Source organism: Rhinopithecus roxellana, chromosome 15 (assembly GCF_007565055.1).
Source record: "Rhinopithecus roxellana isolate Shanxi Qingling chromosome 15, ASM756505v1, whole genome shotgun sequence".
In the NCBI taxonomy this organism is placed as follows: Eukaryota; Metazoa; Chordata; class Mammalia; order Primates; family Cercopithecidae; genus Rhinopithecus; species Rhinopithecus roxellana.
The window spans coordinates 61,183,725-61,209,933 of NC_044563.1; the positions used below are offsets into that span (position 1 = coordinate 61,183,725).

The 26,209-nt window shown below is 46.3% G+C and overlaps 1 protein-coding gene across 1 annotated transcript; it reads left to right on the plus strand.

The window, feature by feature from the left end:
• Positions 1-7,722: 7,722 nt before the first annotated feature.
• On the plus strand, positions 7,723-8,675 carry LOC104665181 (olfactory receptor 52M1-like). Its single transcript, XM_010366949.1, is given in 2 exon segments — positions 7,723-7,948; positions 7,951-8,675. Coding segments are annotated over 2 exon segments (951 nt in total).
• Positions 8,676-26,209: the final 17,534 nt, after the last annotated feature.

Genomic DNA, 26,209 nt, shown 5'->3' on the forward strand with positions numbered 1-26,209 from the left:
TTGAGAAATGTCTGTTCATATCCTTTGCCCACTTTTTGATGGGGTTGTTTGTTTTTTTCTTGTATATTTGTTTGAGTTCTTTGTAGATTCTGGATATTAGCCCTTTGTCAGATGAGTAGGTTGCAAAAATTTTCTCCCATTCTGTAGGTTGCCTGTTCACTCTGATGGTAGTTTCTTTTGCTGTGCAGAAGCTCTTTAGTTTAATTAGATCCCATTTGTCAATTTTGGCTTTTGTTGCCGTTGCTTTTGGTGTTTTAGACATGAAGTCCTTGCCCATGCCTATGTCCTGAATGGTAGTACCTAGATTTTCTTCTAGGGTTTTTATGGTATTAGGTCTAACATTTAAGTCTCTAATCCATCTTGAATTAATCTTCGTATAAGGGGTAAGGAAAGGATCCAGTTTCAGCTTTCTACTTATGGCTAGCCAATTTTCCCAGCACCATTTATTAAATAGGGAATCCTTTCCCCATTTCTTGTTTCTCTCAGGTTTGTCAAAGATCAGATGGCTGTAGATGTGTGGTATTATTTCTGAGGACTCTGTTCTGTTCCATTGGTCTATAGCTCTGTTTTGGTACCAGTACCATGCTGTTTTAGTTACTGTAGCCTTGTAGTATAGTTTGAAGTCAGGTAGCGTGATGCCTCCAGCTTTGTCCTTTTGACTTAGGATTGTCCTAGCAATGCGGGCTCTTTTTTGGTTCCATATGAACTTTAAAGCAGTTTTTTCCAATTCTGTGAAGAAACTCATTGGTAGCTTGATGGGGATGGCATTGAATCTATAAATAACCTTGGGCAGTATGGCCATTTTCACGATATTGATTCTTCCTATCCATGAGCATGGTATGTTCTTCCATTTGTTTGTGTCCTCTTTTATTTCACTGAGCAGTGATTTGTAGTTCTCCTTGAAGAGGTCCTTTACATCCCTTGTAAGCTGGATTCCTAGGTATTTTATTCTCTTTGAAGCAATTGTGAATGGAAGTTCATTCCTGATTTGGCTCTCTGCTTGTCTGTTACTGGTGTATAAGAATGCTTGTGATTTTTGCACATTAATTTTGTATCCTGAGACTTTGCTGAAGTTGCTTATCAGCTTAAGGAGATTTTGGGTTGAGACAATGGGGTCTCTGATTTGAAAAGTGGAGATTAAAGAAGTTTACATCTCATTAAAAAATTAGCTGGGTGTGGTGGCATGTTCCTGTGGTCCCAGCTGCTTGGGAGGATCAACTTCAGCCCAGGAGCTGGGGCTGTGGTGAACCGTGTTCGTGCCGTTGCACTCCAGTCTGGGCAACAAGACGAGGCCCCACTTCAAAAAAAGTTATTCTCTCATAGGGTTGTTCCTGCAGAAGGTAAACTCACAAAGGAAATGAGAGAACATTACATAAAGAGGACACTTGTATACACGTTTATAGCAGCACAATTCACAATTGCAAAAATATGGGACCAGCCTAGATGTCCATCAGACAACAAGTGGATAGAATACAACAAGTGGACGGAATACAACTCAGCTATAAAAAGCAGTGAAATAATGGCATTTGCAGCAAACTGAATAAAATTGGTGACCCTCATTCTCAGTGAAAAGTAACTCAGGAATGAAAAACCAAATATTGTATGTCCTCACTTATAAGTGGGAGCTAAGCTATGAGGATGCAAAGGCATAAGGATGATATAATGGACTTTGGGTACTCCGTGGGGAAGGATGGGAGCGGGTGAGGAATAAAAGGCTACACACTGGGTACAGCATATACTGCTTGGGTGACAGGTGCACCAAGTCTCAGAAATCACCACTAACCTGTGTAACCAAAACCCACCTGTTTTCCAAAAACTACTGAAATAAAAGAAATGAGACTTAGGAATGGAGATCAAGGGTGAAATAAGGAAGTCTAAAGATTTAGACATAACTTGGTCAAAGACAAATCTTGTAAGTGTCAGAACTGTCACTGGGGCTGTTGTCTATACTCAACCATGGCAGTATACCACTTCTGTCATGGACAAGAATAAGCTCAGGTTTGATCTCAGAGCCTGAATCCTGGATGTACCCCTTGTGAGGTTAGGAAGGTGGCTTTAAGAAAAATGCTTTCCCTGTTATAGCATCAGTATTCCCATTTGAGGGAAATTCTCAGGCTTCAGAGATGCATAAAAGTCCCTCAGTTGTTATTTACCTCCATGTAATCCAATTAAGTATCTGGGCTAACAAGTTTAGAATCTTATTCTACAACTGAACATGAAAAATGCTTATTTCAGAGAAATTATAACGCTGAACTGATAAAGTTATAAACTAAGAGTCCAATATTCAATATTCAATTTGTTGTTGTTGGTATTGTGTTGTTCTGACTTTTCATCTTTGATTGACCTAGCTATAAAATAGGATTGAATGGGAAAATCTGAGTAGTTGCATTCAAATGAAGATTTAAGATATTTAATGACACCAAGCTTGGAGCCCCATCAGCCAGTGGCATAATCTCATTTTGGGGCCAGGGCGCCCTCTCCTGGACAGTGTTAGAATGGGGACAGTGTTAGAATGTCAACCAGTTTGCTTCTGGTTCAGATGCGTTTCCAAGGCTGAATACGCATCTCTGTTTACCTTAAGATATTTTCCTACAGCGAAAGGTAACACTGTTTCCTGCACATCTGATGCATATCTTCCCTAAGTTGGAAGAATGAGGTTTTGAAAGTTAGTACATCAAATTAAGGGATGAGGCCTTACTGCAACCTTGAGGACATTCAACAAGTACATTGGTTTATTGGATACTTTTAGTTTTCAAATGTTGTACAGGCATCCAGATACAGAATAGACTGAGATACTAAGTTTATCAAAGCAGAGTTTATCCACTGATGGTGGTGAATGCTGGATATGAATTTCAAAATCTGGTTATGAATCTGTATAGACTGATAGTCCTATTTTTACTTGGCTAAGGGTACAGCATAAATGCAGGACAGAAGGATCCTGTATATTTTGGCCACTACCAGCAATTTCACACAGAATGTAAAATGTAAGTTTGGGGAACAGGTTGCAAGCTTCTGGAAGTTCCCAGCTTCTCCCGAGGTTCTATAGAGGTAGAATCCTCTGAAAGGGGAGTAGAAGTGAAAATGAGATCCTTCCCATAATGATTCTACTGCATTAGCCCCTTCCTTGACTATATTAGCTCCTGGCCTGAAAGAGAAGGTCAGGTTGTATCTCCCAGGCTTAGACCTAGCCCTTCCTGAAGACACGGGGACAGCAGTAATGGTGATAATGCTGTTTAAGCATTTGTCATGTTTGTCTTACTAGGCCCTTCATATATAGTACCCAAGATATAACTACTACCCAAAGAGATTATTCAATTTATGCTTGAAGAACTGGAAATGATGTAACTTGCTTGAGGTCACATAGTGAGTATGTAACTGGGCTGGCTTTGCAAACTCAAGCCTTTGAAGCTTCAGAGGCCATGCCTTGTTACACATCCTGAAGTGTGACACTCCAACCCATGAACATCCCATTGGAATGCTTGAAGGAAAAAACTGATTCTTCAGTTTTTCACTTTAAGAAAAGGGATGTTAGAATGTTAGAGATGGTTTCATTCAAAAAGATGTAAAGAAGATCTACCATTCCGCCCACAAGGTAGAGTCCTTTCCACAATATAAACCAGAGTGGGGGAAAAATCTCTTCAGTATCTAATTTTGAAGAGTTGCTATTCAGTTGTCTTAAATAATTTAGGATCCTACCATCACCCCTTAATACTGTAAAGAGATTAGACTTTAGACAGAGAGGGGATTGGAGTTGAACCTGAGCTCCAGGAAACTCATCCCCACCCCGGGAAGGTCTTTGATTTCTACTTGGTGTCTGTAGAATAGCTGCAGATACCAGGAAGGCCAGATGCAAGAAACAAGAGGACTTGGATAGACTCAAGGCATTATGACTCTATTAATGGGTCTGTTCCTTCTCTCTGGACCAACCCTGGCATGGCAGAAACAGCTGTACTTTAAGTTTAGATTCTGTGCTCATCCTTCTGGGACAAAGCCTGCTATTAACTTTCTATATTGAGGAAAGTCGGCTGAGATCCCAGATGGAATTCCCTAGACACCTGAGCAGAATACTTTTAAGTGTAAGGTCTCTGAGGCATTTGTAGAACCCCAGGCTCTTACTGACATGACCCAGCCCAGGTAAGAATATCTTATAAAGAATGATATAGAAAAAGAATAGGGGTCATAGGGAGGAGTTTCCAGCTTATAAGGATGAATAGACCTTGGGTAGTCAACTTAGGTCATAATCCTATAAGTCTAAGGCAAGACTCAGGAAAGGGATTCCCTTGGAAGGGGATTTCGAATGGGTAGAGTTTCCACAGAGCCACAAACAAGGAGTCTGATGAAGCCTCTAGTTCACTAATGCCAATACAAGACCCTTTAATATATCACCATGTTCTTTAGATGCAATATTTTATTCTTATTCAACAGAGCCAAGTACTATGCTAGCACATGACTTCTAGTAAAATACAGGTAAGATCACCACTCCTTTAGAACTTACTCTGTTTGGGGAAAGATACATCAGAATACAATTCAGAACTATTCAGGCAGTACAGAAATAGGGTGCTGAACCAAGAAATCAAGGCAAGGTTCACTAAAGTTGATATCTAAGCTATGGCAAGGTGAACATGTAAGGATTCACTAGGTGAGGGAGGAAGGAAGAATGTCATTTCAATATCAGGAAAGAACATGTATTATTCTCAGAAGCAAAAGGACATGTTGCAGTTGGGAAACAAAAATGCAGTCTCATTGGAAGGTAGTAAGCAGGGTGAGGAATGGTAAAAGCTATGGCAGGTTATGGTGGATGTGTTTGGATGGATTACTCAGACGAGAGGTTGCTTTGCAGAATCCTTATGCTCATACCATCCCTGTACAGAAGCTGCAGCAGACTACTGTATTTAAGGTATGAGAACTGTTCCTGACAAATGAGGTATGAATTAAAGAGCTACTCTCAGTGTTAGGATCTTAGGGGAAAAGACAGCGGTCAAAAACTTATCCCAAGAGTTGATCCTCCCCATGTAGCAGCTGAAGTGCATCTCTCTAGTCAAGGATATGCTCTTCAGTTTCATGACATGTTCCCAGAAATGAATAGGAAGAGATGAAATGGAGGTATCCATCAGGGAACAGCCCTGTATGTTGTCAGGTACGAGGAAGGAAAGTGAGAGAAGATAAACTCCACATTCTCCAGAGTTTCAGGTCAGTCCAGAGGACATCTGACATGGCTGGAACAAGGTCTGTGATACTACAGGCCTATTGGATTTCATGAAAAGTCACTTCATCTTGTGTCCACAATTCACCAAGAAATTCAAATCACAGATGAGACCAATTCACAGTTGTAAGTTCCTCCTATAACATGATCTCTGCACAAATCTAGAAGGGAGTCATTTGCCAGGGAAGAAGTGAAGGGATTCAAATTGCATTAGAAGGAAAGATGGACCCTGAAACAGCTTTCTCACTAATATAGGAGGAGTAATAGCTGTACTTAGGAATCATGGCAACAGAAAAATCTACTTGGTTGAGTCCTGCTAATTTTTCCATTCAAGAACTCTACATTTCTGGAGTAGAACAAAACTTTTCCACATTACAGCTTTTTTAGTAGGACATATTCAAGTTGTAAAAGCCATTTGATTAGACATAGAAGTAAAATAGAAAAGTCCCCCTTTATTGTAAATCTAACTATCAGGGAAAAGATTATCTAGCCCCTGATTGCCACGAGTTTATAGCTCTTTTGCCTTTAGGATTAGTTCTGTGACTCATCAAGTTTCAGATTCTTGTCCTACTGAGGAAGCAGTCTTGTCAAGAGATAATACTGGGTAAAAATTATATACTGTTGGATCTGGTCTGATATATTCATGAAATAACAAGTGGCATAGTCAAAGGGGCAGTTGAAGGGACTATCTACAGAGGCATGAGAAGAGTTAAGGAACTGGACAAGGGATGGGGAGGCACGGGGACTAACAGTAAGCAGCACTACTTAGCCCAGAACTGACCGGGTAAAGCAGGGCATGGTTGCCAGAACACAGGAAGGATCACTTCAGGAGCTGGGGCCTTTGGTAGAAGACCAAGACACTGCCAAACATAGCTGGCAGGAAGGGAACTAGAGAGTAGGTTTTACCCTGGTATCTCCTGTTAGTGCCTCACATTGATTGAGCCCACCTGGAAAACAGAGGACAAGGTAGTCTGGGTGATACAGCCCATGAGTAAAATACAGCATCTGGGACATAGAACAGGGATCTGTGCAAATGTAGAACAATTCACATTCACAGGCCAGTTCCTGTGTACTCCTTTCCTTCCCAGCCCCAATGACTCAGCCTTTTTATCTTCCCTATTTGCAGTTATTGTCAACACTGTGTCCACTTGTCATAATCTTTGAGAACCTTAAGGTGAACCCAGCTTATGGAGAGGTTTTATGGGATAACATCAGACGTACAGCAGTCATCCTCCCAAGCACCACAGCTTCCTGGAGATAGACATTCCAGAGTCTTTTGAAGTTTGAACATTTTTGGCTTTGCATGTTAGTCTCAACAGAATAAAGAGCTAATGCTTAGTGTTACTGTCAGACCCTGCATTTTCATTTAGTTATGACAACTTCTCTAGGCCACGGCTTTAAGTTTGTTTCCAAGTGTGGTTAGTTGTATTTCACTAATGGGATAAAGCAGTTCGCCTAAGCTGTCACTGCCAAGATCTGAAGACAGATCTAGAAACGTCCTAAGCCCAGATTACTGACTATTCTGTAGTCAATCTAACTAAGCTCAAGATGTGGAGTATGAAACTTCTTATGCGCTCCTCACTTTCTTTCACATTCCTGATATATAAGGAACACATTCTGGTATGATCTTTTAGACAAAGATTAAAAAAAAAAAATAACCAGAGACAACACAAATTGTTTTCATGTATTTTCTTTAAATTGACATCTTTTTAGTGAGTTGCTCTGGACTCCAAGTAAGGGTGTTTCATGGCCAAACATTTGTCTTAGGCTTCATGCCACTCTGCACTGAATGTCTTTTTCCTCCCTGCTGATAACCCTGTTTCTGGAGCCTTATCTTCATATTCAGCCTTCATGAAGGGAGGAGACCCTTGCCAGTCTTTGCCTTTGGGCATCAAATACACATAAACTGAGTTTTGGTCAGCTTTCATCTTTCAGAAATCACTTTGTTTCCACCCTCTGGAAGGTCTCATCTTTACCATCCCAAGTCTCTGCCTTGTGACTTTGGCCTGCAAATTAGACATTTCTGCTCATCCATTAGTCAATTCTGATCCCAGGCTTAAGCTTTGGTTTACCATAGAGCCTAGATAGTCCCAGGTGTCTGACCCTCTGACACTTCAGTTCATCTCCTTTTCTTTCAAGGAGCTGTACACGCTAAAGCCTTCCAATATGATCTCAAGCACCGCCTCATAGCCTACCTGCAGTGGTAAAGGACCAAATAGTTATTTGCTTTAGGTCATTTCATTCACTGATGCAAGAATATCACTCCTTGAAGGTCATACTGCAAAAAGACATATTTCATTGCAAATGAGTGTTTGGCTCGTGCTTCATAAGATGTTGTGAACATTTTAGTATAATGTGACACTGACATTCTAGAATTTCTTCTAAGGATGACTTATTATCTAACATCTAGTCAGTGACCCTATTATAGGACCTTAGAGTAAAATATTGTCTTTTATTTCTAGGAAAAACATCCTGCTACATTTAGTGGTACAAGTGAGAAGGTTCACATATAAATAACCATGCTCACTTTTCATAATGTCTGCTCAGTACCCAGCTCCTTCCAGCTCACTGGCATCCCAGGACTGGAGTCCCTGCACATCTGGCTCTCCATCCCCTTTGGCTCCATGTACCTGGTGGCTGTGGTGGGGAATACGACCATCCTGGCTGTGGTAAGGGTAGAGCACAGCCTGCACCAGCCCATGTACTTTTTCCTGTGCATGTTGGCTGCCGTTGACCTGGTTCTGTCTATTCCACTGTGCCCAAACTTCTGGGAATCTTCTGGTTTGGTGCTGGTGACATTGGCCTGGATGCCTGCTTGGGCCAAATGTTCCTTATCCACTGCTTTGCCACTGTTGAGTCAGGCATCTTCCTTGCCATGGCTTTTGATCGCTACGTGGCCATCTGCAACCCACTACGTCATCGCATGGTGCTCACTCATATAGTGGTGTGTCGTTTGGGCCTTGCTTCCCTCCTCCGGGGCATTCTCTACATTGGACCTCTGCCTTTGATGATCCGCCTGCAGCTGCCCCTCTATAAAGCCCATGTTATCTCCCACTCCTATTGTGAGCACATGGCTGTAGTTGCCCTGACATGTGGCGAGAACAGGGTCAATAATGTCTATCGGCTGAGCATTGGCTTTCTGGTGTTGATCCTGGACGCAGTGGCTATTGCTGCATCCTATGTGATTATTTTCAGGGCTGTGATGGGGCTAGCCACTCCCAAGGCCAGGCTTAAAACCTTGGGGACATGCGCTTCTCACATCTGTGCCATCCTGATCTTTTATGTTCCCATTGCTGTTTCTTCTCTGATTCACCGATTTGGTCACTGTGTGCCTCTTCCAGTCCACACTCTACTGGCCAACTTTTATCTCCTCATTCCTCCAATCCTCAATCCTATTGTCTATGCTGTTCACACCAAGCAGATCCGAGAGAGTCTTCTCCAAATCCCGAAGATAAAAACGAAGATTAGATGATTACTATTTTCTTCTCTCTCAAATAAGCTCAGAGGGAAGGTGTTTAAATATGGTAGACTGCTTCCCATTGGGAACTTTACAAGCAGTTTGAGATATTAGGCGCTGTGGTCTCCAACTTTTGTAGTTCCAAAGGGATTCTAAGAAAGTATACAACTCTAAGTCCTAAAGGTGGAAAATATAAAACTTATGACTAAAGGATATTTGAGCTGCAAAGAAGGTAAACCAACGACAGCAACAAGCTGCTAATATTTAGCATTGTGTCATGTAATTCTTGAAAATATCCTGACACGAGGTATCATTTATATTTTATGAGAAAATAGGACAGAACACCCTTGCTTTATGAACTGCGTAGTTACTTAAGCTGCTTAGCTCCACGTTTGGTTGGAGTTTGTAATACATTGTAAAGTTATGTATTAATACTTTCCATTCTTTGTTTTCTGTATATCCTTTAAGGTAAATTCTAAAAACCAAGTCATTTTAATTGACGTTTCCTTAGCTGCAAGATGAGACTTCCTGAGTTAAGCGTCTCATAATTGAGATGCTGTTCAAGCTGCCTATAATAATGTGTTCTAGAAGGCTCACTTGTATATGCCCAGAAGATTTGGGGATACTTACGAAACAGAATGTGGCCTGAAAAAAATTGTCAGGTCAATGAAGGAAAATGAGACCAGGTTACCATGTCTCAACATTGCCTTTGTTGTATTTTCTCTGCAGGCTTGATGCATATGAGGACTCTGGAAATAAGCCTTCCCTTTCCCACAGAAACACTCCCCAAACCCTAATCCATCTGTAGGATTCCTGCTGATAGTGTGCTACATCCTTAAAATGAATCACCTTCAAGTTGCAAGTTATATAGTTTATAGAGACAGTGACTCTATCCTCCAGATTAAATGTTAGCTCAATGACTAGAACATAGTTTATATGAATAAAGCATTTACTTACTATTGATAGAATTACTGACATAGTCCTCCCAACCACATTGTAAGGTAAGAATTACTCCATTTTGCAGATGAAGAAATTGAGGTTCCCAGAAGTGATAGAATTGCCCAAGGTCACTTAGAGAGCAACAGTGAAACCAGGAATTCAGCCAAGTTTGTTTTCAAAGCTCAAAAGCTTCCAGCCTCTGATCCACATTTTGCTTAACTGAGGAAGGACGCTGAAAGGTCTTTCCTGGAGGTCTGGGTTGTCATGCACTTAGTCATTAGCTACACCCATTATTTCTAAAGTCAGAAGTGTACAGATCAAAAAGCAGTCTTTTTTTTTTTTTTTTTTTTTTTTGAGACGGAGTCTCACTCTGTCGCCCAGGCTGGAGTGCAGTGGCGCGATCTTGGCTCACTGCAAGCTCCACCTCCTGGGTTCACGCCATTCTCCTGCCTCAGCCTCCCGAGTAGCTGGGACTACAGGTACCCACCACCATGCCAGGCTAATTTTTGTGTTTTTAGTAGAGACGGGGTTTCACCATGTTAGCCAGGATGGTCTCGATCTCCTGACCTCGTGATCTGCCCGCCTCAGCCTCCCAAAGTGCTGGGATTACAGGCATGAGCCACCACGGCCGGCCAGCAGTCTCTTTTACAGTGCTGTTTCCAGAGGAAGGACAAAATGTCAATCAAGGTCTGCTCACTAATTCTACAACTCCATAAAGTCAGGAAAACGTTGAATACGCTAGGCTTTAGGTAAACACCAAACTGACCAAAGGAGTAGTCAAGTGCAAAGGAAAGAGCACCGCATGAAACCAGAGAAACTGCTTTCTAGTTTCTCTTTGGCTAGTCCAGTCCAGAGAATGGAAACCACTCCACTAATGGGACATCTGGAATGTGTGACCATTTAGGGATCCAATTACATGCATCTCTAGCTTCCATCCTATCACACCATAATGAGTAGCTTTCCCTAAACTTTCATTCGAGTTTAGAGGAATTGAGTGTTCTTCCTATGAATGGAAAAGCAATCATAAGGTAAGTCTTCTGCTTTACATATCCCACCATGGTTGGCAACTAGAGGAAGATATTTGGAATCAGTGCAAAGTATGTGCTCACCAGCTCTCTATGGAGCAGGGGTGAAAGGGCAAAGCACAATGACCCAGAATTACCTCTGATGTGATTTTAAAATGTCATCGAATAAGGTTAACCTCAGGAGAGAGATAGAAACCTTGCTGTTCTCCCACAGCACATTTTTCTGGAGGAAAGTATACTGGAAGAAATTAGACATGAGTTGGGACCCAATTTATGGAATTTCTTGGAATTCAGCCTATCATATGAATGCATCTTGTCTTCATTCTCCAAAAGTTGTGCAGTCTGTCAGATTAGTTATAGAACAGCATGTTCCTACAATTCTAGCTTTCGTGTATTATAATATTAAAGTTGTGAAATCTAAATGTAGCCAAGGGACATTAAGTTGGCCACCTAAGCATAAAAGGTGAAACAACTTATGAAACATACAAGAAGCCATGAAAATTATTGTTGCAACCTTTAAGGGTACCTTCCAGATCTTCAACAGTGAATGCAGTTGACTAACAGCTTTAACTGCTGCCATCTACTATCACCATGCTCCTACCGAGGCCACATTTCCCAGAAGCTGTTCCCAGTGATCCAAGATGACAGGGACATAGAATAGACCCATTTGGAAATGCACACTTCTGACAGGGAACTATGACTCCAGGACTCTCACATGGAACTTCTAAAAGTTTCAGCAAGGCCAAAGTTTATAGATCTCCTTAGCATACTCTCTCAATCCTTTATAGATGTCACGCTGGCATTTTCCATTAGTTTCTCTCAACTTCCTCCAGCTCCCTCACACATTCTCCTTCATAAGCATATCCTGCAGTAAGATACTAAGATGGGATTAGACCCATCTTAGATAAGTAGAGTTTATTGGTTTCTTCTAAGTTATATTGATGCCCCTGCAGAATAATGAAATTGAGGGCTAAACAGTTCACGGCTAGGCTTGAGAACTTAAGGGTCTCTTTGTAAGCAACCAGAGAAAGCCCCCTGCAATGACACACAACTGAGAAACCAACTAAAGACAATTGTTACAAGTACAGAGCTCCAGAAATGTTTGAGAGCTCAGCAAATAGTGTTATTCTAAAGGCAGGCCAACACGAGACACTGAAACATGGCATGGGAAGGGATGCCCTTGAGGATGTTGAAACTGCAGATAACCTAAATGCTTTGGGCTTTCAGAGGTGACCTATTTTTCTCTAGTAAAAGGTAACACTTTGGTGCAGCAACAGGTATTCCCTCAGGAGCTGCTCTCACCTCTTTGGGCTGCCAGGATGATACATAGGGGTAAAGACAGCATATTCTGCTGAGAATAGGCAGGGGCTGATAAAAGAGGAAGTAACTATAACAGAATGGTTTTTAGTGTTAATTATGTTCCCTGGCAAAGGCCCCACCCTCAAGCCTGGAAACCCACGGCCCTAAATGGGAACATGCATTCCTATATTTGCACCCAAAAGTTGCCTTTTGGCCTGCCATACCCCCCATCCTGTACCCTTATATAAACCCCAGATCCCACAAGCAGATGAGATGAACAGAAGAATGGCAGAACAGCAGAGAGAAGAGAAGCAGCATCTGAACACTGAAAGGAGTTTGGCTGGGGGTGGTCACAGAAGAGATCAGCCACTGAATTGTCAAACTCCAGGAGAAGATCATCTTCCCATTCCATCCCTTTCCATCCCCACCCATCCCACTGAGCACACCATAACACATGCTCACTTGGGGTTTGGGAGTCACAGGCTCCCATCTCGGACACTGCTGTGGGGCTGGAGCCCACGGTGCTTGCCCCGGGCTGTCTTGCACCTGCCTATCTGTGTGTTCTCCTTCCCATAAGGAGTTTGAGCACACACAGCAGCCAAACAGATGAGCCACACCCTTGTCACATGTCCTGTGATGGGGGTCAGGGAACTCTTTCATCTGGGGGCTTGTCTGGAATACAAAAAAAAAAGCAAATTAAAATGCAGAACTTTAAAAAAATGTCTCTTTTCCAAGACCCTGTCAACTCTTTCCTGGAGGTAAAGGGAATATTGGCTCTATTTCCCTTCATAGAGGTCTAGCCATCACATGGGACTGCCCCTCTCTCTCTCACACACATACTCACATCTCCCCCCCCCTCACACACACACTCACGTCCCCCCCCACACACCCCCACGTCTCCCCCCTTCTCTCACACACCTCTCTCTCTCACACACCTCTCTCTCTCTCACACACACACACCCCTCTCACGTCTCCCCCCTTCTCTCACACACCTCTCTCTCTCACACACCTCTCTCTCTCTCACACACACACACCCCTCTCACGTCTCCCCCCTTTCACACACACACCTCATGTCTCCCTCCCCCCCCACACCTCTCACATCCCCCCTCACACACACACCCCTCACGGTCTCCCCCATCTCTCTCTCACAACACACACCCCTTCACATCTCCCCCCCCCACATCCCTCACGTCTCCCCAATCTCTCTCTCTCACACACACACACCACCCCTCACATCTCCCCCCCACACACATCCCTCACGTCTCCCCCCTTCTCACACACACACACAACCCTCACTTCTCCCCAATCTCTCACACACAACTGTTCCCGTCCCCCGCCTCCACACACCCCCCTCAGATCTCCCCCCTCAACACACCACACACACACACATACACACACACACCCCTCAGGTCTCCCCCCTCAACACACACACACAACCCCCTCAGGTCTCCCCCCTCTCTCACACACAACACACACACACAACCCTCACGTCTCCCCAATCTCTCACACACACTGTTCACGTCCCCTCCCCCCCACACCCCCCTCAGGTCTCCCCCCTCATACACACACACACACACACACACACACACACACCACCCCTCAGGTCTCCCCCCTCACACACACACACACACACCCCTCAGGTCTCCCCCCTCACACACACACACACCCCTCAGGTCTCCCCCCTCACACACACACACCCATCCCCCTCAGGTCTACCCCTCTCTCACACACACACACCCATCCCCCTCAGGTCTCCCTCCTCACACACACACACACACACACACACACACACACACACACACACCCCTCAGGTCTCCCCTCCCCACACACACACCCCTCACGTCTCCCCTCTCTCTCTCTCTCTCACACACACCCCCCTCACATCTCCCCCTCTCTCACACACACACACACCCCTCATGTCTCCCCTCTCACACACACACCCCTCACGTCTCCCCTCTCAACACACACACCCCTCACATCTCCCTTCTCTCTCTCGTTCTCACACACACCCCCCTCATGTCTCTCCTCTCTCTTCTCACACACACACCCCTCACGTCTCCCCCCTCTCACACACATACCCCTCACGTCTCCCCTCTTTCTCTCACACACACACCTCCCCCACGTCTCCCCATCACGTCTCCCCTCTCTCTCTCACACATACACCCCTCACGTCTCCCCTCTCTCTCACACACCCCCCTCACGTCTCCCCTCTCTCTCTCTCACACACACACACACACACCCCTCACGTCTCCCCCCCACACACACCCCCCTCATGTCTCCCCCTCTCTCGCTCACACACACCCCCCTCATGTCTCTCTCTCGATCTCACACACACACCCCTCACGTCTCCCTTCTCTCTCTCTCACTCTCACACACACACCCCTAACGTCTCCCACCCTCTCTCACACACACACCCCTCATGTCTCCCCTCTCTCTCACACACACACCCCCTCACGTCTCCCCACTCACGTCTCCCCTCTCTCACACACAACCCTCACGTCTCCCCTCTCTCACACACAACCCTCACGTCTCCCCTCTCTCTCTCACACAAACCCCTCACATCTCCCCCCCCACACCCTTGTCTCCTCTCTCTCTCTCTCACACACACCCCCCTCACGTCTTCCCTCTCTCTCACACACACACACCCCTTATGTCTCCCCCTCTCACACACACACCCCTCACGTCTCCCCTCTCTCACACACACACACCCCCCTCACGTCTCCCCTCTCTCACATACCCCCCTCACGTCTCCCCTCTCTCTCACACACACACCCCTCACGTCTCCCCCCTTCTCTCACACACACACACACCCCTCACGTCTCCCCCCTCTCACACACACACCCCTCACGTCTTCCTTCTCTTTCTCTCTCTCACACACACCCCCCTCACGTCTCCCCTCTCTGTCTCACACACACCCACATCCCTCACGTCTCTCCACTCACGTCTCCCCCCTCACGTCTCCCCTCTCTCACACACACACACCCCTCACATCTCCCCTCTCTCACACACACACCCCTCACGTCTCCCCTCTCTCTCTCACACACACACAACCCTCATGTCTCTCGTCTGTCTCACACACACACACCCCTCATGTCTCCCCCTTTCTCTCTCTCTCTCTCACACACACACCCTCATGTCTCCTCTCTCTCTCACACACACATACCCACCTCACGTCTCCGCCCTCACGTCTCCCCTTTCTCTCTCTCACACACACACCCCTCACGTCTCCCCCGCCACAAACACACCCTCACGTCTCCCCCTCTCGCTCTCACACACACACACCCCTCACGTCTCCCCCCACCTCGCTCTCACACACACACTCCCACGTCTCCCCCCCTCTCGCTCTCACACACACACCCTCCTCACGTCTCCCTTCTTTCTCTCACACACACACCCCTCACATCTCCCCTCTCTCACACACACACCCCTCACATCTCTCCCCTCTCACACACACACACCCCTCACATCTCTCCCCTCTCTCTCACACACACACCCCTCACGTCTCCCCCCTCTCTTGCTCTCACACACACACCCCTCACGTCTCCCCCCCTCTCGCTCTCACACACACACCCCTCACGTCTCCCTCCCCCCCACACACCCCTCACGTCTCCCCCCCCACACACACCCCTCACGTCTCCCCCCTCTCTTGCTCTCACACACACACCCCTCACGTCTCCCCCCACCTCGCTCTCACACACACACCCCCACGTCTCCCCCCCCTCTCGCTCTCACACACACACCCTCCTCACGTCTCCCTTCTTTCTCTCACACACACACCCCTCACATCTCCCCTCTCTCACACACACACCCCTCACATCTCTCCCCTCACACACACACACACCCCTCACATCTCTCCCCTCTCTCTCACACACACACCCCTCACGTCTCCCCCCTCTCTTGCTCTCACACACACACCCCCACGTCTCCCCCCGCTCTCGCTCTCACACACACACCCTCCTCACGTCTCCCTTCTTTCTCTCACACACACACCCCTCACATCTCCCCTCTCTCACACACACACCCCTCACATCTCTCCCCTCTCACACACACACACTCCTCACATCTCTCCCCTCTCTCTCACACACACACCCCTCACGTCTCCCCCCTCTCTTGCTCTCACACACACACCCCTCACGTCTCCCCCCCTCTCGCTCTCACACACACACCCCTCACGTCTCCCTCCCCCCCACACACCCCTCACGTCTCCCCCCCCACACACACCCCTCACGTCTCCCCCCTCTCTTGCTCTCACACACACACCCCTCACGTCTCCCCCCACCTCGCTCTCACACACACACCCCCACGTCTCCCCCCCCCTCGCTCTCACACACACACCCTCCTCACGTCTCCCTTCTTTCTCTCACACACACACCCCTCACATCTCCCCTCTCTCACACACACACCCCTCACATCTCTCCCCTCACACACACACACACCCCTCACATCTCTCCCCTCTCTCTCACACACACACCCCTCACGTCTCCCCCCTCTCTTGCTCTCACACACACACCCCTCACATCTCCCCCCTCTCTTGCTCTCACACACACACCCCCTCACGTCTCCCCCCTCTCTCGCTCTCACACACACACCCCTCACGTCTCCCCCCCCACACACACCCCTCACGTCTCCCCCCCACACACACACACCCCTCACGTCTCCCCCCTCTCTTGCTCTCACACACACACCCCTCACGTCTCCCCCCCTGCTCTCACACACACACCCCTCACGTCTCCTCTCTCTCTCGCTCTCACACACACACCCCTCACATCTCCCCTCTTTCTCACACACACACACATACCCCTCACGTCTCCCCTCTCACACACACCCCTCACGTCTCCCCCCGCTCTCTCACGCTCTCACACACACACACCCCTCACGTCTCCCCCGCCCTCGCTCTCACACACACACACACACACACACCCCTCACGTCTCTCCCCCAACTCTCACACACAACCCTCACGTCTCCCCTCTCGCTCTCACACACACACACACACCCCTCACGTCTCCCCTCTCTCTCTCACACACATACACACACACCCACCCTCACGTCTCCCTCTTTCTCTCTCTCTCTCACACACACACACCCCCTCACGTCTCCTCTCTCTCTCTCTCTCTCACACACACACGCCCCTCATGTCTTTCCCGCTCTCTCGCGCTCTCACACACACACGCTCCCTCATGTCTCCCCTCTCTCTCACACACACCCCTCATGTCTCCCCCCACTCTCTCGTGCTCTCACACACACACACACCCCTCACGTCTCCCCCCCACTCTCACACACACCCCTGTCTTCCCCCCCGCTCTCACACACACACACCCCTCACGTCTCCCCTCTCACACACACACACACCCCTCACGTCTCCCCCCTCACACACCACACCCCTCACGTCTCCCCCCTCTCACACACACACCCCTCACGTATCCCCCCCCTCGCTCTCACATACACACACACCTCCCTCACGTCTCCCCCCTCACGTCTTATATATATGTGTATACATATGTATGTGTGTGTGTGTATATACACACACACATATATATGGATATATATATATATATAGAGAGAGAGAGAGAGAGAGAGAGATAGACTTTTCAGAATTTAACCCAAGTATTTAAGCTCTCCTGAGAAAAATGTCACTTTGAAATCAAACTGATGGACACTGAGAAGCAAGCTGCTCTGTAAGTGGCAGAAAAATTTGGGGATAAGCTTTGTATCACATATAACATCAGGGAGTGGGATAAACTCTATCCAACGGGAAGAAAGGTGATATCAGCAAATGAACGTGGATGGTATTCCAGTGACGAGATGGGAGACTGGAAGAGGAGACACTTTCAGGTGTGTATAACGGGGGACTTATGTAGAACTAGGACCAAGCCTCAATTATAGAAAGCTATCTATGATAGACCGGGGATTTAATAAAAAACTCACCGCCTTCCTGGGAAGGCTAAAAGGGCCCTTGGTAAAGCACACCTCTCTATCTCCTGATCCAGTCAAGGAACAACTAATTATGAAGGATAAGTTTATTACTCAGGCAGCCCCTGATATCAGGAAGACATTGTAGAAATGGGCCCTGGGACCAGACGGTACTTTAGAGGACCTCCGAAAAGTGGCTACCTCAGTCTTTTACAATAAAGATGGGGAGACCCAAAAGCAGAAGCAGCTTCTATGGCCACCAAGCAAGCCCACAAACCCCAGAATTTCCAAGGTGCACCTATTAATTGCTACAGATGTGGCAAGAACAGTTACTTCTTCTAAAGTTTAGCCACTCCTGTATAATTTTTTTCACCAGGGCGAAACAGCTCAGGGTACAATGTTGTTAGTATATTTCACTTTTTATTTTCATAATCTTTGGCACTAGATTCTTTCCTTGTATAATGCACGTTTAACCCATGCACACTTAACCTTATAAAACTATTTCTCTTGCCTGGTGACCAAATTTCAAATGGTCAGGCAACTGGAGCCTCAGACGATGGCTTCCCTTTGCCAAGGACCCTTAAATAAAACTCTGGGAGGAATCTGACTGCTGTTTTCCCTTAACTACCACCCGTCAGCAGGAAGTAGCTAACATTGGTCGTTATCCATATTCTAATGGCAGTTAGATGTGCCTCTTCAGAGGGGGAAATGATACAGACAAGAGACAGGGAAATAGACAAAAAAGAGGGCAGTTCCTCAGCAAAGGCCCCATTCTTAAGCCTGGAAACCTGTGGTCCTAAATGGGAACAGGCATTCCCATTTTCATGCCCCAAAGTTGCCTTTTGTCCCACCATGCCCCCCCAATCCTGTACCCATATAAGCCCCAGACCCTAGGCTCCACAAACAGATGAGCAGACAAGGAAATGAACAGAAGAAAAGAACAGAACAGCGTGGCAAAGAGAAAAGGAACGTATGAACTCAGTTTGGCTGGGGGTGGTCAGAGAGAAGATTGACCACTGGATGGCCAAACTCCAGGGGAAGATTATCTTCCCAACCCATCCCCTTTCCAGCTCCCCACCCATCTGGCTGAGAGCCACATCCACCATTCAAAACCACCACATTTGTCCTTCAAGTTCATGTACAACTTGATTTTTCCTGGACCCCAGACAAGAGCTCAGGATACAGAAAGCTGTCACACTGGCCCTTTGCCCTTGTGAAAAGGCAGATGGTTCACTGAGCGGTTTAATGCTTAAGCCATCTGCAGATGGTAAGGATAAAATAACATACTGTTACACATCCACTTGGGCTTCGGGAGTTGCAGGTTCCTGCCCCTGCATGCTGCTGTGGGGCTGGAGCACCGGGTCCTGCACCTGCCCATCTGCCTGCTCCCCCTCCTGTAAGGTGTTAAGTGTGCATGGTGGTTGAACAGATGAGCCATGCCCCTGTCACACATCCTGCAGTGGGGGCTGGGGGAACTCTGTTTCACTAGGGTGGCTCTTGTAAGCCTGAGAAGTAGTGATGACCAGTGCTCAGCAAAGCAAAAATACTTAGATTGCCCTGGAAGAAGGTAGAGAAAGAACAGGGACAGGAACATATTATAATATATATATATAAGGACAGAAGATTCAGAGGATTATGTCCAATGAGAGAATCTAGAGGACAATATTCACACCAAGGCCATCATAAATGATCTGATGACATGGACACCAACACTATTTAGTGCAGTGACGACTTTCTTCAGGCCAGAACACATGGGAGCAGAAGTAGTCAGACATAGGCTCATCAATACCTATGGGGATAAAGGGGCTATAGTGAGGCCAGGTGGTAACATTTAACCCTGAGAAGTCAGAAGGCCGCAGTTCTGTAAGAGCTGGCAAGGTCAGAGGAGACACTAAGGGGGCTTGACCCAGAGAGAGTTGGAGATTGTTAAGCATTGTCCTCCAAGGACCAAATTAGATATGCAGCCAGCAAGGCTCTGCTCACCACTTATGAACAAGGCAAAAATGGAGGATCAGAAGGCTCAGATGGTCACTAATGAAGTCACAGTTTCTGCCTAGTTCCCAAACTTGTGTCAGTTTCTAGATCTAGAACTCATTGAAGAGGTACCTGAATTCTTAAGTAGAAAAGCCCTGAAAAAGCCCTGACTATATATCATGATTATCACAGTTCCTTCTCCAAGTTACCTATGATAATTTACTCAGGCCATTGTACTTTGGGGAAAGAACAACTAGACATTGAGGATTACTGAACAGTTTGAATTGACATTGACATCCAGAAATTGGAAGCATAGTCGTTGTTCCTCTATTTACTGCATAGACTAATACCTAGAATAGAGCCCCTACTTTATTTTTATTTTATTTTATTTTTTTTTGAGACGGAGTCTCGCTCTGTCGCCCAGGCTGGAGTGCAGTGGCCGGATCTCAGCTCACTGCAAGCTCCGCTTCCCAGGCTCACGCCATTCTCCTGCCTCAGACTCCCGAGTAGCTGGGACTACAGGCGCCCGCCACCTCGCCCGGCTAGTTTTTTGTAGTTTTTAGTAGAGACAGGTTTTCACCGTGTTAGCCAGGATGGTCTTGATCTCCTGACCTCGTGATCTGCCCGTCTCGGCCTCCCAAAGTGCTGGGATTACAGGCTTGAGCCACCGCACCCGGCCTGAGCCCCTACTTTAAACAGTCTCCATGTATCCTGGTTCCACAGACCCACTCACTGGTTATTTTTCTAGTCACTTAAAGTTAAATTACTATACGAGGTTTTTTGAATAACTACCATATAGACTTTGTTCTGAAACTGCCCTCCCCACCAAAATGGAAAGCTTTTTAAATGCATGATAGAGAACTTGGCAGTTGTATTGCTTTCTATTCCAGTTATAAGAGGATCAGAAAGTTTGTATTCATATGGGATAGAAAATAGGACTCATACAGTTTGCCTCAGGGGCACATTAACTCTACTGTCATGTGTCATAATATAGTCCTAAGAGACAGGGACTGCCTGAACATCCCAGAGAACATTGCAGTGATCCAATGGCATCATGTTGATTGCGCCAAACACACACGAGGTGCTTTGTACAGTAAAGGCCTTAGTAAGACACATGCTCCAGAGGGTAGAGACAAATCCAAAGAATTTTTAGGACCCATCATGTCAATAGTATTTAAGTAGGTCCAATGATCAGAGTTACATTGAATGTCTCCAGAGTAAAGAAGCAGCCTTCATTTTGCATTCTCTATCCCAAAGAGGGCACAATGAATGGCAGGCCTCTTTGGATTCTGGAGATAACATTTGTCACCTAGAAATCCTGCCCTGGCCCATATATAAAAAGTCATAGAAGACTTCCCAACTTTAAGAGGGCCCAAAGCAGGAGTGAGTGCTATAGTAGGTCCAGGCTTTGGTGCAAGCATCACTGCCACTTAAGCCTTAGGAACTGACAGACTAATGTTGGAGGTACCAGTGTAGAAGAGATGCAGGATGAAGCTTATGGAATTATCACTATAGAGATCCCTGGTATTTTGAAATTAGTCTTATCTAGAGCAAAACAATTGTAGATCTTTTGAGAAAAAGCTCCTGGTATTTTACTGGGCTGTGGTCATGGGGTACCAAGTGATCATGTATTCAAAACAGCCTCTTGTGAATTGGGTTTGTCTGACTTACTACACCATAGACTTCCACTGGACCTGTCCAGGTCTATGAGATGGAAGTGGTTAATCTGGGAGCAAGCCTGACAGAACCAGAGAGCATAAGTAAGTTGCATGAGCAGGTAACCCAGACTCATGACATCCACAATATTTGTACCAGTCCTCCTTCCTCACATCCCATCAGTGACCCTATGGAGTAGTACCATATGACCAACTGAAGGAAAAAAGTTAGAGCCTGTTTACAAATGGGTTGGCAAGCCATGGTCGTGCATGGCATGTGCATTACCGGCATATCCAGGGGCAGTTTCAAGAGAGTGGAGAAGTAGTCTTCAATTAGTGAAACTTGTTATACTTGGTAATCCACTTCCTGTGGAAGAAAAAGTGGCCCAAGATGAGAATTTCTCTAAATCCCTGGGTAGTGGTCAATGGCCTTCTGTCTGGCCAGGGGCTTAGATACCAGATGGTTAGAAGCAAGAAGGACTGGGAGAGGGGCATAAATGTGAGTATATGGGAGTTAGGCACAAATTGTGAAGATTGTGTCTTTAAAAGACATCAACCAGAAGAGACACTGAACAATCAAGTAGGTGAAGTGATTCTGCCAGTTGAAGTTATCTAGCTTTCATTGTTCAGCTCAGAACTGGAATTATGGGTTACAGAATTGACATCAGTGGCAGCAGAAGATCCTATGTATGGTTCCAACCATGCGGGCTCCCATTGGCCAACTTTGACTAGCTGCTGCCACCCACCTCTGGATATCCAATCTGTCAGATCAACACTGAAGCCAGTGTTGATTTATTGCTCCTCAAGGAAGCCACTTAGTGGCAGTTCAGAACTACATTGAGCCTCTTTATTCTGGAAGGGCCAGTGGTTTCTACTTCCAGTTATGTCTGTTTTGGGCATGGGTTTCCCTTTCTTGTCCACAGAGCCTTGGCTATTAGTACTACTTTAAAGGCTTCCAAAATCCGTTGTCTACAGGCAAGGGACCCCACATGGCACAAGATCAACGTAGACATGTTTCACAGCAAAGATATGCAGGATAGAATAGGGCTGCTGACCATGGGATTCACTAGTAGTATGACATTATCTCGACTACCAGAAGCAGCTGGCCTCAGAATATTGAGGGTACCTTCTAAGAACCCAACTAAAGCAGCATCTCAGAAAACTCTTCACAGAAGCAGAATGTTAGCCTTCAGAATACATTGTGTGTCTTTAATTAGAGATCAATATGGTTCTGGGTCTCCAATAGGAGAAGTACCATATACCAGAAGCCAAGGGGGTAAAGCAGGAATAGCCTTATGTAGTCATTTCTAATAGTCCACTAGGAGACTTACTTCCCATCTCTGAAAGTCTTGGCTCTGCAGGGTTGGAGATTCTGATTCCCAAAATAGGTTCACTCTGGGCAAGGGACTCAAGGTCCCATTGAGCTACAACTTACAGCTGCCATCAGGATACCTTGGACTACTATGACCTAGGACCAACAGGTGAGGAGGAGTTGCCATACTGGCAAAAGGAATTGATCTTGATTAGTGGGAAGACAGGGATGCCTTTATACAATGTATGAAGGAAGAGATATGTAAAATATGTGAAGCCAGGTGATCCATTTGGACATTTTCTGGTGCTTCCTTGACCCATTGTGACTATGGGCATACATATCTGGGGATCATTCCCCAGATAAGGGTATGATTAATGTGTCAGTCCCCTCAGGAATAAAGGATTGAGGTCACCCCACTAGGTAAGCCACCATGATTTGCAATGGCAATAGTGGAGGGTGAGAGGAATTGAGCAGCGAAGAAACGGGGGAAAAGTTGTGGCCTAAAACTTCAGAAACAAGGGCTGTAGTTTGTTCTACTAACCTTCCTCTAAGTTTCCCGTTCAGCAAGGGAGGCCCACTGGAGCTATGAAGATGTTCCCCACATCTGTTTGAAGGAGATCCATGCAGTACAAGAATGGACTGTGGTGGCCATGAAAACATGTCTTTCAGATTTGAATGCAGAGAACATATTTGATGGCCTCAATCACTGTGCTCTAGAAATACATGGCATTGTCTAGGCTTCACTTCCCTTTGGTTGTTTCTGACCAACGATTGAGCACAGAGCTATTAAGACAGTTCTAATCCTGTGAGATGCTGTATTCCTTATAGGTGCCTCTGGTTCAAGGTCTTCATTAACCTTGCCAAAACTTTCTTAGAGACGCACGGAAACCTAAGACCCTCTTTATTTTCCTTCCCCCTCCCAAAGGTGATACTTGGATTGTGACCTCATGGCTCTTCTAGCCTCTTGAGATCCCTCTTTCCATCTTCCTTTATGGCCATTTTCCCCTCCAGCCTCCTTCAATAAACCTGAGCTATCTAATTCCATCTTTATCTGTTCTTGGGAAGACCCATTCTAACACAATTATGCAAGTCGCACAGGAAAGTCTTCAACTTTAAGGCCACAGCAGTCTGTCTTTGGGAAGAATACCTGTTATGGGTAGAGTCCTTTGAGATCTCTTTTCAAAAACTTCTTTCAAAGCCATTTAGGAAGGAATGAAGGAGGGAGGGGCCAAGATGGCCAAATAGAAACAGCTCTGGTCTGTAGCTCCCAGCAAGACCAATGCAGAAGGCAGGTGATTTCTGCATTTCCAACTGAGGTAACCCAGTTCATCCCACTGGGTGCAACCCACTGAGAGTGAGAAGCAGCAGCATGGGGCATCACTTCACCTGGGAAGGGCAAGGAGTTGGGGGACCTCCCTCCCCCAGCCAAGGGAAGCTGTGAGGGACTCTGCTACCTGGCCTGGGTAGTACGCTTTTTCCATTTTTTTGCAATGCAAAGATCAGGAGATTCCCTTGTGTGCCTACACCACCAGGGCCCTGGGTTTCAAGCATGAAACTTGGCGACTGTTTGGGCAGACACTGAGCTAGCTCTGCAGAAGTTTGTTTCATACCCCAGCGCTGCCTGGAACCCCAGCGCTGCCTGGAACCCCAGCGCTGCCTGGAACCCCAGTGAGACAATCATTCACTCTCCTGGAAAGGGGGCTGAAGCCAGGAAGCCAAGTGGTCTTGTTCAGCAGGTCCCACTCCCACGTAGCCCAGCAAGCTAAGAATCACTGGCTTGAAATTCTTACTGCCAGCACAGCAGTGTGGAGTTGGCCTGGGATGATAGAGCTTGGTAGGGGGAGGGGCATCCACTATTACTGAGGCTTTAGTAGGCAGTTTTTCCCTAAGTACTAAGGAGACTGGGAGGTTTGGGTTGGGCAGAATTCATCACAGCGTGGCAAAGCTGCTGTGGCTAGACTACTTCTCTAGATTCCCCCTCACTGGGCAGGGTATCTCTGAAGGAAAACAGCCCCAGTCAGGGGCTTACAGATAAAACTCTCATCTCCCTGGGACAGAACACCTGGAGGGAGGGGCAGCTGTGGGTGCAGATCAGTGGACCTAATCTTTCCTACGTTCCAGCTCTGAAGAGAGCAGCTGATCTTGATGAGGGGGATTCTCCCAGCACAGCACACCAGATCTGTTAAGGGACAGACTGCCTCCTCAAGTGGGTCCCTGACCCTCTGTGCCTCCTGACTAGGAGAGGCCTCCCAACAAGGGTTGACAGACACCTCATACAGGAGAGCTCTGGCTGGCATTAGGCCAGTGCCCCTCTGGGATGAAGCTTCCAGAGAAAGCAGCAGACAGCAATCTTTGCTATTCTGCAGCCTCCACTGGTAATACCTAGGCAAACAGGGTCTGGAGTGGACCTCCAGCAAACTGCAGCAGACGTGCAGAAGGGCCTGTTAGAAGAAAAACTAACAAAGCAATAACATCAACATCAAGAAAGACCCTCACACAAAAACCGCATCCAAAAGTCATCAGCCTCAAAGATCAAAAGGTAGATAAATCCATGAAGACGAGGAAAAACCAGCACAAAAATGTTGAAAATTCCAAAAACCAGAATGCTTCTCCAAACGATCACAACTCCTCTCCAGCAAGGGCACCATACTGGACAGAGAATGAGATTGACAAATTGACAGAAGTAGGCGTCAGAAGGTGGGTAATAAACTCCTCTGAGCTAAAGGAGCATGTTTAGCTCAGTGCAAGGAGGCTAAGAATCTTGATAAAAGGTTACAGGAACTGCTAACTAGAATAATCAGTTTAGAGAAGAACATAAATTGCCTGGGGGAGCTGAAAAAACACAGCATGAGAACTTTGTGAAGCATACACAAATATCAGTAACCAAATCAAATGAAGCAGAAGAAAGGATATGAGACTGAAGATCACACCTTACTGAAATAAGGTGTGAAGACAAGATTAGGGAAAAAAGAATAAAAAGGAATGAACAAAGCCTCCAAGAAATATGGGACTATGTGAAAACACCAAACCTGTTTGATTGGGGTACATGAAATTGACAGGGAGAATGGAACCAAGTTGGAAAACACACTTCAGGATATTATCCAGGAGAATTTCCCCAACCTAGCAAGGCAGACCAACATTGAAATTCAGAAAATAGAGGCCACCACAAAGATACTCGAGAAGAACAACCCCAAGATACATAAGCATCAGATTCTCCAAGGTTGAAATGAAAGAAAAACTGTTAAGGGCAGCCAGAGAGAAAGGTCAGGTTACCTACAAAGGGAAGCCAATCGGACTAACAGCAGATCTCTCCGCAGAAACTCTACAAGCCAGAAGTGGGGCCCAATATTCAACACTCTTAAAAGAATTTTCAACCCAGAATTTTCATATCCAGCCAAACTAAGCTTCATAAGCTAAGGAGAAATAAAATCCTT